The following is an 11,879-nucleotide window of genomic DNA, read 5'->3' as shown; positions in this document are numbered from 1 at the left end:
TACAGAATGAAGCCTTCCAGGCCAATGTACTTGTGTCAGTGCTATCTCCTTAATTGGAACTATCCAATGTATCACAACATCTCAGTTCGATTAAGCAACCAAGCATGCAGAAGAAACATGTTTTGTCAAAGATGGTCCATTGAGCAGGCAAATATCCTAGAAGTCAGAGTTTTAGATCACAAAGCTTGGAGTTCAATTTCCATGGTCCATATACATCCAAATTATGGATAATGTAAGTAATCCAAACAATAAAACAAGCCTTATAGTTTTTACTTAGCGTTGAGCAGCAGAACAAAATCACTGCTCCTGCCACCTTACCAACTTACAATTGATGGTGGTTTTTCTAAATGGTTTTGTGGTCAAAACCATCTCTAGAAGCACTAGGTTACCATGTATTTAAGCACATGCATAAAGAGACTTGACTTCAGTAGTTTCAGAGATTTAATTTGAAAAAAAATTATGACCAAAAATTTGGACAAATTACAGCTTTAACATCAACATATTCAGTGTGAAAAGAATTCTTGCTAAATCTATTTGCTAGTTGTATGCTCAGGAACTGTTTCTTATATCTAACATTTGTTAATATAACACAGACTTTATTAGAAATACACCCATTTAATTCTTATATGCAGGTGATTCACCAGCCATTCATCACTATAATTAAATAAATATATTATAATCTTCTATACTCATGCATATTGTTGCTGAGCCTAATGTTCCAGATTATGCACTAATTGTACACAGACTCATATGCTTTTAACGATCAAAAATCATTGCAATTACTTCAGAATGAATGATGGAATGCATTTTTAAAAACTGCAGTGTGCAGTGCTGGTAAATACTGTGGTTCACATTTGTGAAGCTCCATTCTGGTGTGGAGCCGCACCACTTGGGAGTGTGAGTCGCAGAATCAGCCTTTTAGTGTTTTAGCCCTCTAATGCTAATCCTGTCTAGTGAGACTCCACGCTTGGAGCAGACACTCATAAAACTACCCCTTCAATTATTAAAAAATCTCAATTGCAGTTTGTCAATGAACTACCTTCAGCAATAGTTCTGGAATGTTGCCATCATAGATGGTTCCATTTGAAAAGCAACGTTAAAGGCTCTCAGATCGCTGGAGCTTAATGCTATTGTACAACAGCAGCTTTACTGTTCTGGCTTTGAGGTGAAGTTTCATTCCTGGAACTCGACTGTACTTTTCTTACCTGGTACTTTGGCTTTGAATATCAGACAAAACCAGATAGCACAGCTGGTGCACATTGCTTCACCCAGCCTCACAGCAGTTCAACCAGTTAATCATGCAAGTCTACCTATGTAATTCTGGCAGCAGAACAATAAAGGCATACGGATCTGAAGCAGCTTCATGATACGACAGTCAAACCTTATTATAACAGGTTCATGAGGTTTAGTACATTTCTGCTAATCATTGTTCATGTAATTCAGATTTGGGCTCCTTTGTGGATTACAAGAGAGGTTTCATTGAAAATGTACATCATAAGAAGATCTGACTGTATATAGACTTTTATTCTTTGCCTATACCTACCAACATGACCTCTAATCAAAACTAATTTGACACAGGCACATATAAAACCATAACACTTCAACTAAATATTCCTGTTAATTCCACTTAGAATTTTTTTTTCATAATTTATTCACTACTTGTAGCAATATGTATCTTCTGCATTATCCATTATTGTCATTATTATATTAATTAAGATGAATTAATCTGATTTGTTTTCTTCATTATTTTTGTACATTAAAACATTGGCCTTTATGGGAATGATTTGATTCTGGGAGGAGTGGTCCTTGTGATGTGATTAATGTCTCTTCATTATCAAAAGAACGTCCTATAAAAAAAAGAGGATGTTAAATTAATTCAAGTTTTTCTGTACTTTAAAAAATGGCATTCTCTCCCCTTTGTTAGGCCTCTCTTGGCTATCTATCATTCCCTGCCTTAGAATAATGGGCAGCTGATCTGTTGGCAGGGTCTCTCCCAATGCCACTCTTTGACTGGCTGCTCAGAGGTACATTGAGGAAGACACTGAATAAGTTGCTGTCGCATTTTCTTTCTCTCCCTCTCTGTGGCCTCTGGTTAACCTCCTCTCTTCACAGGGCACACCTAAGTCCACCCTGTGGGCAATCACCGGCTGAAACCCATATCTTATCATTCAACAACACATCATTCTGCATAAAGAAGATGCCACTTTTTTCAACATTACCTTTGGTAGATGAAGCACCCCAATAGTGTTAACATAGAAAGAATATATAAAACTGAACAGTTTTTTAAAATCAATTACAAAGTTATCAATGGGTCAGAAAGAAATAATGGCCTAGAAATTCACTAGCCTTAGCGCCGCTTTTGAGGCGCTAGAGGGACTAGCGCCAGAGTTATGGCCAGTTTAAAAATTCCCTGGGGCCCTAAATCGGCGTTGCACCGGTAGCGCTGCGCCAGCACCGATGACGTCATCGGTGTGCGCAGCGTCCCGGTTGCCGTGGTAACCCGCCCGAACTCCGAAATTGAGTTGCGGCCGCCTCGCCCGTGGCAGCCGCAAGCAACGTTCTGGCAGAGGTGCCTTACTCCAGTTTGCACCGGCGCATTAAAGGCCCCGCGGCGGCCGGCCACTTTCCCGCCGGCCGCCTGCCCGCAGCTCCCTCCCCGGACTTCTCCCCCCCCCCCCCCCCCGGAACAGATGCAAGCCCGGCACTTGTCCGAGGTGCCGGGCTCATTTTTAAGCTGATTTGCGCGGGCCGCGGCCGGGTGCAGGCAGCTCCTCCTTAACGGGAGGAGGAGGCCTGCACGTCCCCAGCCTGCCGCACCGCATCGGGTGCCGCAGCGCCGGAATTGCGGCGCGAAACGGCAGTTAGCGCCGATGTACCGCCGCAAAGACCCTTCAGTAGCGCCGGCAGCCGTTTGGGCGCGGCGCCACTGAATGTTTGGCGCGCGCAGGGAACTTAGCGCCGGCACTAACTTCCGGCGCTAAAGCCCTGGCTAAGCCAAAACCCAATTTCTAGGCCAATGTCAATAAAGCCAAAAAAATTAAACTGTAACCAGTCAGCAACTCTGTTTGGAGCATAAAGTGTTTTATTGCAAACAAATGGCACAAAAGGATTTGGTATATAAACAAAAAGATCGTTCTGAATTCCAGATCAGCCCTGGAGTTGGTCCAATCACAGAGGGACAAGATTTTGTCTATTTTACTCCAGCACTGATGTAATAGCACAGGGGAGTTTTCAGTCCCACAGCATGGATGCAGCAACAATTGCCAGTTACTTGTTAGTTTAGCAGCAGCAGAGTCTTGGGGATATAGAAAGCATAGGAAGTGCACCATCCTAAGAACAAATTATGCCAAACATCAGACCTACTGCACCAGGGTCAGCTAGCTGGACGTCATTAAGAATCAGTTCAGAATGACGATCAGGCTCAGTAGAAAGCTGGAACTAAGCTGTTTCTCTCTCCACAGATGCTGCCTGATCTGCTGAGTATTTCCAGCATTTTCTGTTTTTATTACTAAGCTGTACCACCTGGTTTAAAGACAGTCAATCATCCTCAATGCATTACAAATGGCAGTGTAAGTCCCATCACCCTCAACTTTAATGATACAATAACCTTCAAACACCTATAGGGAACATCACAGGAGTCAGCTTCTATGTCATCCACTGTTGATTAAGAGGTAACTGAAGCCCTGTTATTCATGTACCCACCTACATACATTTCAGCAGCAGCAGATTTGCACAAGATTAATCATAATGCATATGTAAATGGTAGAAAACCCCTGCCAGAACATTCATGTTTCCTGAAGCCAGGGTGACCGATGTGGAGGGGTCATTGCCCACTTACCTCAAAGCCTTGAAATTACTGATCATGCACAATTTTGTTCACGACACTTGTTTACTCCAGTGTTCATGATTTGCATATGCTACCTATCCACACAATGGGTTCAGTAGTTGGTGTTCATTTAAGATTAACAGCTTTAAAAAAAAAACTATTCATTCGAGGTGTCGGCATCGCTGGCAAGGCTAGCATTTATTGCCCATCTATAGTAGCCCTAAGAAGGTTGTGTTGAGCCTTCTTCTTGAACCAGTAATGGTCTGATACTACTGAGTGGCTTGCTAGGATACTTCAGAGGGCAGTTAAGAGTCAAGCACATTGCACCCCCCATCCCCACCCGAACCAAGGCTCCAGTTCACTTTCCACTGACTTCCTACACAGCAGTATTGGTGGAGACATAGGAACACGTCATTTGCCTGTTTTTTAATTTGAAGAGTGGTATGTGGTGGAATGACATTAAAAAAAATGAAAATATTTTAAAAGGTGAATATCATCTGAGTAATTCTTTCAGCAACATCTGAATGGATAATTCATATAATCACATAAATATAGGAGTGGGGAAAGATAAGAGATCCCCACACCCTGGCCGTAAACTTAAACTTACACTTCATCTTCATATTCCTTTGGTGGGGACACAGCTATAACAAGGTCTATCCAGTCCTGTAACAGAAATATGATATCAATTTTATAGTTGGTAATACAAAAAATCTAAATTATTATTGACAATTTTTTTTGATGGGCCTCTAATGGACAATAGGAGCCATATAGAGACCAGGAAGATCTAGGCTTGTGTTGAGTTAGCTGATCTCAGCCAGGCAGTGAAGGGGGAGCAACAATTAACCCAAATCTCCTAAGAGTGGAGAAAGGGAAAAATCAGCTGAAGTTCCTATCCTGTTAATTCCTGGAAAGTACATGTTTGAGAGTGTCAGGATCCTGCTTCACTCTTGTGCTTCCATTGGTCAGATACCTTGCCAAATGTAACTGTTCAAGCGCATACTTGCAGAATGAACAAGGAACCAGAGGATTTCCAGTACCGATGGAACGGTCACCCAGCATCAGGCTTTAAGTATTGGGACCAAAATACTTAGTTATAGATTCCTCACAGCTTCTTGCATTGGAACTTTACAGGAAGGAATTTGTGTGATATGTTAACAACTCCAGTTTATTTCCAACAGATTTAGGGTACTGGTAAACAGACTGTTCAATGAAAGCAAGATATGGTAAGTGCTAGATTTAGGGTGAAAGTGTACCTTGCATCTTCAATCACCGTCTTCGGTCCCCACCACAAACTCCATTTCCTAATCACTGATTCCACCCCTCTTCCTGGTAATGGTCTGAGGCTGATCTAGATTGCTCGCAACCTTGGTGTCGTATTTGACTCTGAGATGAGCTTCTGACCACATATCCGTGCCATCACCAATACCGCCTACTTCCAACTCCTTAACATTGCCAGTCTCCGCCCCTGCCTCAGTTCATCTGCTGCTGAAACCCTCATCGATGCCTTTGTTACCTCTAGACTGGACTATTCCAATGCTCTCCTGGCCGACCTCCCATCTTCCACCCTCCTTAAACTTGAGCTCATTCAAAACTCTGCTGCCTGTATCCTAACTCACACCAAGTCCCGTTCACCCATCTTCTTCTTCTTCTTAGGCAGTCCCTCAGAACCGAGGATGACTTGCTTCCACATTAAAAATGAGTTTGCAGGTGACTGATGAGTCCAATGCGGGACCTACAGTCTGTGTCACAGTTGGGGCAGACGGTGGTTGAAGGGGTGGGTGGGTGGGGTGCTTGGGTTGACGTGCGCTCCTTCCGCTGTTTGCACTTGGCTTCCGCTTGCTCCCGGCGAAGAGACTCGAGGTGTTCGGCGCCTTCCTGCATGCTTCTCCTCCACTTTGTGTGGCCTTGGGCCAGGGATTCCCAGGTGTCAGTGGGGATGTTACACTTTTTCAAGGAGGCTTTGAGGGTGTCCTTGAAGCGTTTCCTCTGCCCACCTGGGGCTCTCTTGCCGTGCCGGAGCTCTGAATAGAGCGCTTGTTTTGGGAGTCTCGTATCGGGCATGCGGACAATGTGACCCATCCATCGGAGCTGATGGAGCGTGGTCAAAGCTTCGATGCTGGGGATGTTGGCCTGAGCAAGAACACTGATGTTGGTGCGCCTATCCTGCCAATGGATTTGCAGGATCTTGCGGAGGCAGCATTGGTGGTACCTCTCCAATGCTTTGAGGTGCCTGCTGTACATGGTCCATGTCTCTGAGGCATACAGCAGGGCAGGTATCACTGCTGCCCTGTAGACCATGAGCTTAGTGCCGGGTTTGAGGTCCTGGTCTTCAAACACTCTCTTCCTCAGGCGACCGAAGGCTGCACTGGCACACTGAAGTCGGTGTTGGACTTCGTCGTTGACGTCTGCCCTTCTTGACAGTAGGCTCCCAAGGTATGGAAAGTGGTCCACGTTGTCCAAGGACTTGTCGTGGATTTTGATAATCGGGGGGCAGCACTGTGTGGCGGGGGCAGGTTGGTAGAGGACCTTAGTCTTACGGATGTTTAGTGTAAGGCCTATGCTCTCATATGCTTCGGTGAAGGTGTTTACGATGGTTTGGAGTTCGACCTCCGAGTGAGTACAGACGCAAGCATCGCCTGCATACTGTAATTCGACGACAGAGGATGGGACGACCTTGGATCTGTGCTTGCTAACCTACATTGGCTCCCGGTCTGACAACACCTCAATTTTAAAAGGATCATCCTTGTTTGCAAATCCCTCCATGGCCTCACCCCTCCCTATCTCTGTAACCTCCTCCAGCCCTACAACCCTCCTGAGATCTCTGCGCTTCTCCAATTCTGGCTTCTTGTGCATCCCCGATTTTAATTGCTTCACCATGGATGACTGTGCTTTCAGCTGTCTAGGCCCTAAGCTCTGGAATTCCCTCCCTCAACCTCTCCACCTTGCTCTCCTCCTTTAAGACGTGCCTTCAAACTTACCTCTTTGATCAAGCTCTGTCCTAATATCTCCTTATGTGGCTCGGTATGAAATGTTGTTTAATTAGGCTTGTGAAGTGCTTTGGGACGTTTCACTACGTTAAAGACGCTATATGAATGCAAGATTTTGTTATTTTATTTGTAATACAATTTAAAAAAAATTTAGTCATCAGTTTCTCAATTTTATTTCAGAATAGCGATCCTGGTGTGGACATTTGATCAACCATCATATATTAGCTAACACACTGAATGCCTGCAGATCCACTTAACCATGGGAAGTATCATTGTGAAGTCTGATCCTGTCCTCATCAGACATTTATATGTGTGCATTTTCCAGCAGAGGTCACTGGATTGCAGTCAGGTGCAGGAACTCCAGCTTATTTTTCTCATCTGAGAACATTAAGGGCAATCATATTGTTCTAATCCACTAACCCAGCGTAGAGCAGGAACTAAATCTGAGACCTTTCTGGCTAATACACATTGGTTAATTTTTAAATGTCATTGAGATAACTGTCAGAGAACTTCTTTTCCCATTTTATTTCAATCGGGTAGATTTTCAACTTGAAATCAATGGGAACGAACTTTGGACGGTTTCTATAACAGGCAGCCGATCTGAAAAAAACAGTTGTATCCCTAGGCAGCAAGTTGAAAATCCACCCCAATTTCTCACTGTTATTTTCCTGCTTATGTTAAAACCCACCTTGCTTGGGGTTGGAGACGCCAAAGGATAGGTAATAGGTGAGAGACTCAATAAATGTTAAACAATGTATACTCTTGCATTAACTTGTGCCTTGAACGTTGCTATGGAATTGTGCATGATCGCATAGAGGCTGCATTCTTACTTAGGAACATGTGAAATGGATGATCAAAGAACGTAGCTGATTTGGGGTCAGTAACACTTTTAAAAAAGATGAATCATTATCTGTTGAGAAGGAGGAATCAAAAATTGTAGAGGTATTAATCACACTGATTTTTTTTTTCCAGAAGTAGGGGAAGGAACTTGTTCCTTAAAGTTGAGGATCAACAGGTGGTGTGAGAGGTGAATCCATGATAGAATATCATTCATGGACTCTGGGTTAAGAAGGGTTTGCTTGCCGTATGGCCTTTCATCACTCTTATATTAGTATTGTACACTCTTCAGGCTGTGTGCTTCAATTTAGATAATTCCCATTTGCTATATACTGTTCTGTAAACTTGGAACCTTAAAATACTAAAAGAAAATGAATGCATCAAAAAATCATTGCATGAACAGCAGTATGATTTTTAATTACAGAATATTAGGAGACTTGTAATTACAATCAATTCACATTGGCCCCTGGCGCCTCAAATTTAAAATTCTCATCCTCTTGTTTAAATCTCTCTATGGCCTCACCCCGCCCTATGTCTGTAACCTACTCCAGCCTCACCACCACCCCCCCACCCCCAATTATTTTTTTCTCTGACTCCAACCTTTTGTGCATTCCCTCCCTTCAATCCATCATTGGCCATCGTGCCTTCGGCTGCCTAGGAACCACACTCAGGAATTACCTCCCTAAAACCCTCTGCCTTTCCACCTTCTTCTCTCCTCCTTTAAGACCCTACTTGAGTACTGTGTACAATTTTGGTCTCCTTACCTAAAGAAGAATATAGAGGGAGTGCAACGAAGGTTCACCAAACTGGTTCCTGGGATGGGGGGATTGTCCTATGAGGACAGATTGTGTAGACTAGGTCTATATTCTCTAGAGTTTAGAAGAATGAGAGGTGATCTCATTGAAACATACAAAATTCTTACAGGGCTTGACAGGGTAGATGCAGGGAGGATATTTCCCCTGGCTGGGGAGTCTAGAACCAGTGGTCACAGTCTCAGAATAAGGGGTTAGCCATTTAGGACTGAGATAAGGAGAAATTTCTTCACTCAGAGGGTGATGAATCTTTGGAATTCTCTACCCCAGAGGGCTGTGGAGGCTCAGTCGTTGAGTATATTCAAGACAGAGATCGCTAGATTTTTGAATATTAAGGGAATCAAGGGATATGGGGATAGTGCAGGAAAGTGGAGATGAGGTAGAAGATCAGCCATGATCTTATTGAATGGCGGAGCAGGCTCGAAGGGCCAAATGGCCTACTCCTGCTTTTATTTCTTATGTACTTTAAAATCACCTCTTTGATCAAACATTTGGTCACCCCTCCTAATATCTCCTTCTTTAGTTTGGCATGCATTTTGTTCCTTATGTTGCTGTGAAGTGCTTTTGGAGGTTTTTCTATGCTGAAAGCGCTATATAAATGCAAGTTGTTTTATTTTCCAGAAAAAGCTGTCAGTCATTGAGTACACCTCATCACCTGGAGATTTCAATAGCTAGTTGCTTAATGACCATGGAGATTTTGAAAGCTGGAATTCAATAAAACACATTACTCAGAGAAACAGTTTCATTCTTTCACCATGTGTCTTTTTTTCCATCACATTGTGATCCAGTTAATATACAAATAAAGAAAAACTGAAATCAATATTTTGTTTGCAGTCACGGGGAAAATATTTTTTAAAAAACCTTTGGACCTGTGCATTTCTCTATCGATAATGTGGACAAACACAATTGTGGATATTACCAACTGTATATGCTGCCACTCATCTTTCTGTAAACACTATTGGGCCTTAAAAAAGACAAGAGATGGATATTCAGTCAGTCAGTAAAGGAACATGTGTGAGATCCACACAAAGGAGACTGTGGGGGTGAGGGGCATGGGGAGGGGACAGACACGAGTAAATGAGATGGAAACAATAAAAGATAAAAGTCATCAGAATGATGCAAACACCACAGTGAGAAATATGTGTGACAGCAATAGAGGAAAAAAGGGTGGAAAAGAGAGAGAGGTACAAGTACAAGAAAGAATTAGAGAGTGTGAAAGAAAGAAATTCTGAAGTACATATTATGTAACATGGTATAATGCTCCTGTCAATATATAATAGCACACCATCCAACTCACTATGAGCATTGCTAAGGAAGAACTACAAACTACTGGCATGGTTCTGCAAACATCATGGCCAAAATTTTCCCCTAAAAAATGGGTGGGTTTGGAGCATGGAGGCAGTTAAAGTGTTAAATATCGGATTCCCGACCTGATCCCGCCTCCAACCCACCCACTTCCGGTTTAAACTGGGGGGGGCGACCAACCTGTTCCCAGGGGAGGAACGTCAATTTAAATAGCCTCTTTTTTCACCTCCATTTTGAATTTAACTGCATGTGGACGGGTTTCACACAATCCCTCCCCTGGACCAACCCATTGCTCGCTTCTCTCCATTTGCAGGCCTACCCGCCCACAGCCAACCAGCCTCTCAATCTGGCTGGCTGCAGGCGGGAAACCGAGGCCTCACATGCAAATCAGGCCCTGCCGTTTAAGTCTGCCGTTTAAACCCTCCTGGGTTTCCCGCCTGCCTTGGAGGCCTCTCGCCCCCAACCCGCCTACCAGGAGAAAATTCTGGCCCATATTGGCTCGCCGTTCATTATGCTTACAGCTGCCCACAGATATTTTGTCGATTTTAAAGCAGCAACTTATGGTCATCGGGAGTCTGATACAGTGCCATGCCCTCTACAGGGGATCTGGGACCTGTGTGAGCAGGGCTAGCCACAGTGTGTCTCTTCAACAAATCAGATTGAAAAATCCTTACTGAGGCTTGCAGAGTCTGAACCAGGAAGTGTAAGTTAGAATATTTAATTCAATGTAAAATCATGTCGAGAAAGTGAAATAAAGAGGGAAAGAAAGATGGGATTAAGAAAGAGAGAGATAAAAGAGACAGAAAGAAAAAGTAATAAATCAAATTATTTTAATTTTAAAAAATTTCCGACCATAATTAAAATCTGAAGGAATGAGACTCCACTTGTAAAGTTAATTGTTTGGTAGTAATTAAGACTTCTCACTGACACTTGAATGGGCAAGCCTAACTTTTTCTGACATGTTTAGTAGGTAACTAATGAGTAAGCACCGCAACTTCACGCCCTCCTTGTGTTTGAATGCCGAATCTCTCGGAGACGTACTAGTGTAGGACAAGTCGGGACAGCAACTTTCTGATTTCTGCTTTTAACTGTGCATGTGCAGATGCTGGAAGTTGCTGTCCGATTTACTTCTTAATAACGGTGAGCACTGATAACCTCACTGTTATTCCTACCGCAAAAACAGGGCCAATAACAACTTACATGTCTATAGCACCTTTGTATAGAAAAACATCCTAAGGTGCTTCAGAGATGTCATAATAAAAGAAAGACACTGAGCCAAAGAAGGAGCTGTTAGGAGGGGTGATATAAAGCTTGGTCAAAGAAATGGGTTTTTAAGGAGTGTTGGGGGATAAAAGCCAATGTAGGTCAGCCAACACACAGAGTTTTGGAGACAACATGGCGTCAAATAGGTTGTTGAAGTTGCGAGCAGTCTGGTTCAGCCCGAGACAGTGGTCGGGGAAGGGGTTGGAGTCGTTGGCTAGAATATGGAGTTTGTAGCAGGGGCCAAATACAATGGCATCAGTCTTCCCAATGTTCAGCTGCAGCTCATCCAAGGCTGGATGCTGGAGAAGCAGTGCAACAGTGCAGAGACAGTGGAGGTGTCAAGAGAGATGGTAAAGAGGTAGACTTGAGTGTCATCAGTGTACATGTGAAAACTAATTCTATATCTGTGGATGGTGTTGCTAAAGTAGAGGTTTCTTTTGAGGAGATGACAATATAGTGGATTTTGTGCCTGAAGTTTTTTTTTTAAAGTTTAGTTCAATTTGCTCCTTTGTTAAAAATGTTACTGGATCCCTTTTTGGTTACACACTAATCAAACCAATATGAGGGATAAAAATACTTACACCACCACTATTCCAAGACTTTGCCAATGTTGTCTGGGCTTCAGGTAGGGTGGCATCAGTGAGAATCTTTCCATTGACAGCCATTATTTGGTCTCCCTTCACTATTCCACCTGAAGAAGACAATTGGAAAAAATAACAAAGGTTAGACTCAATGACAAAAAGCATTATAGCCTCTTTCAGTGCAACATTAAAACTCTGCATCTGCTGCACAACACCTCTGCTTTAGCTGTTTTTAACTGAGTCATGTGAAGGACACAGAATAATTTTA

The 11,879-nt window shown here is 43.1% G+C and overlaps 1 protein-coding gene across 1 annotated transcript in view; it reads right to left on the bottom strand.

Annotated features, from left to right (window-relative positions):
- Window positions 1-427: 427 nt before the first annotated feature.
- Window positions 428-11,879, bottom strand: part of ush1c (Usher syndrome 1C) — a 343,726-nt gene continuing 332,274 nt past the window's right edge. The window contains exons 25-27 of the mRNA XM_086007821.1: window positions 11,612-11,721; window positions 4,434-4,489; window positions 428-1,847 (exon numbers count right to left, since the gene is read on the bottom strand). Coding sequence (XP_085863947.1) covers window positions 1,835-1,847; window positions 4,434-4,489; window positions 11,612-11,721 — 179 coding nt within the window. The 3' untranslated portion in view covers window positions 428-1,834. The remainder of the gene's footprint in view (window positions 1,848-4,433; window positions 4,490-11,611; window positions 11,722-11,879) is intronic.

This window comes from Somniosus microcephalus, chromosome 15 (genome assembly GCF_052327205.1).
Source record: "Somniosus microcephalus isolate GS21.2 chromosome 15, FLI_Smic_1.0, whole genome shotgun sequence".
Lineage (NCBI taxonomy): Eukaryota > Metazoa > Chordata > Chondrichthyes > Squaliformes > Somniosidae > Somniosus > Somniosus microcephalus.
Note: the sequence above shows the minus strand (reverse complement) of the source record. Positions and strands in the feature narration are given on the sequence as shown.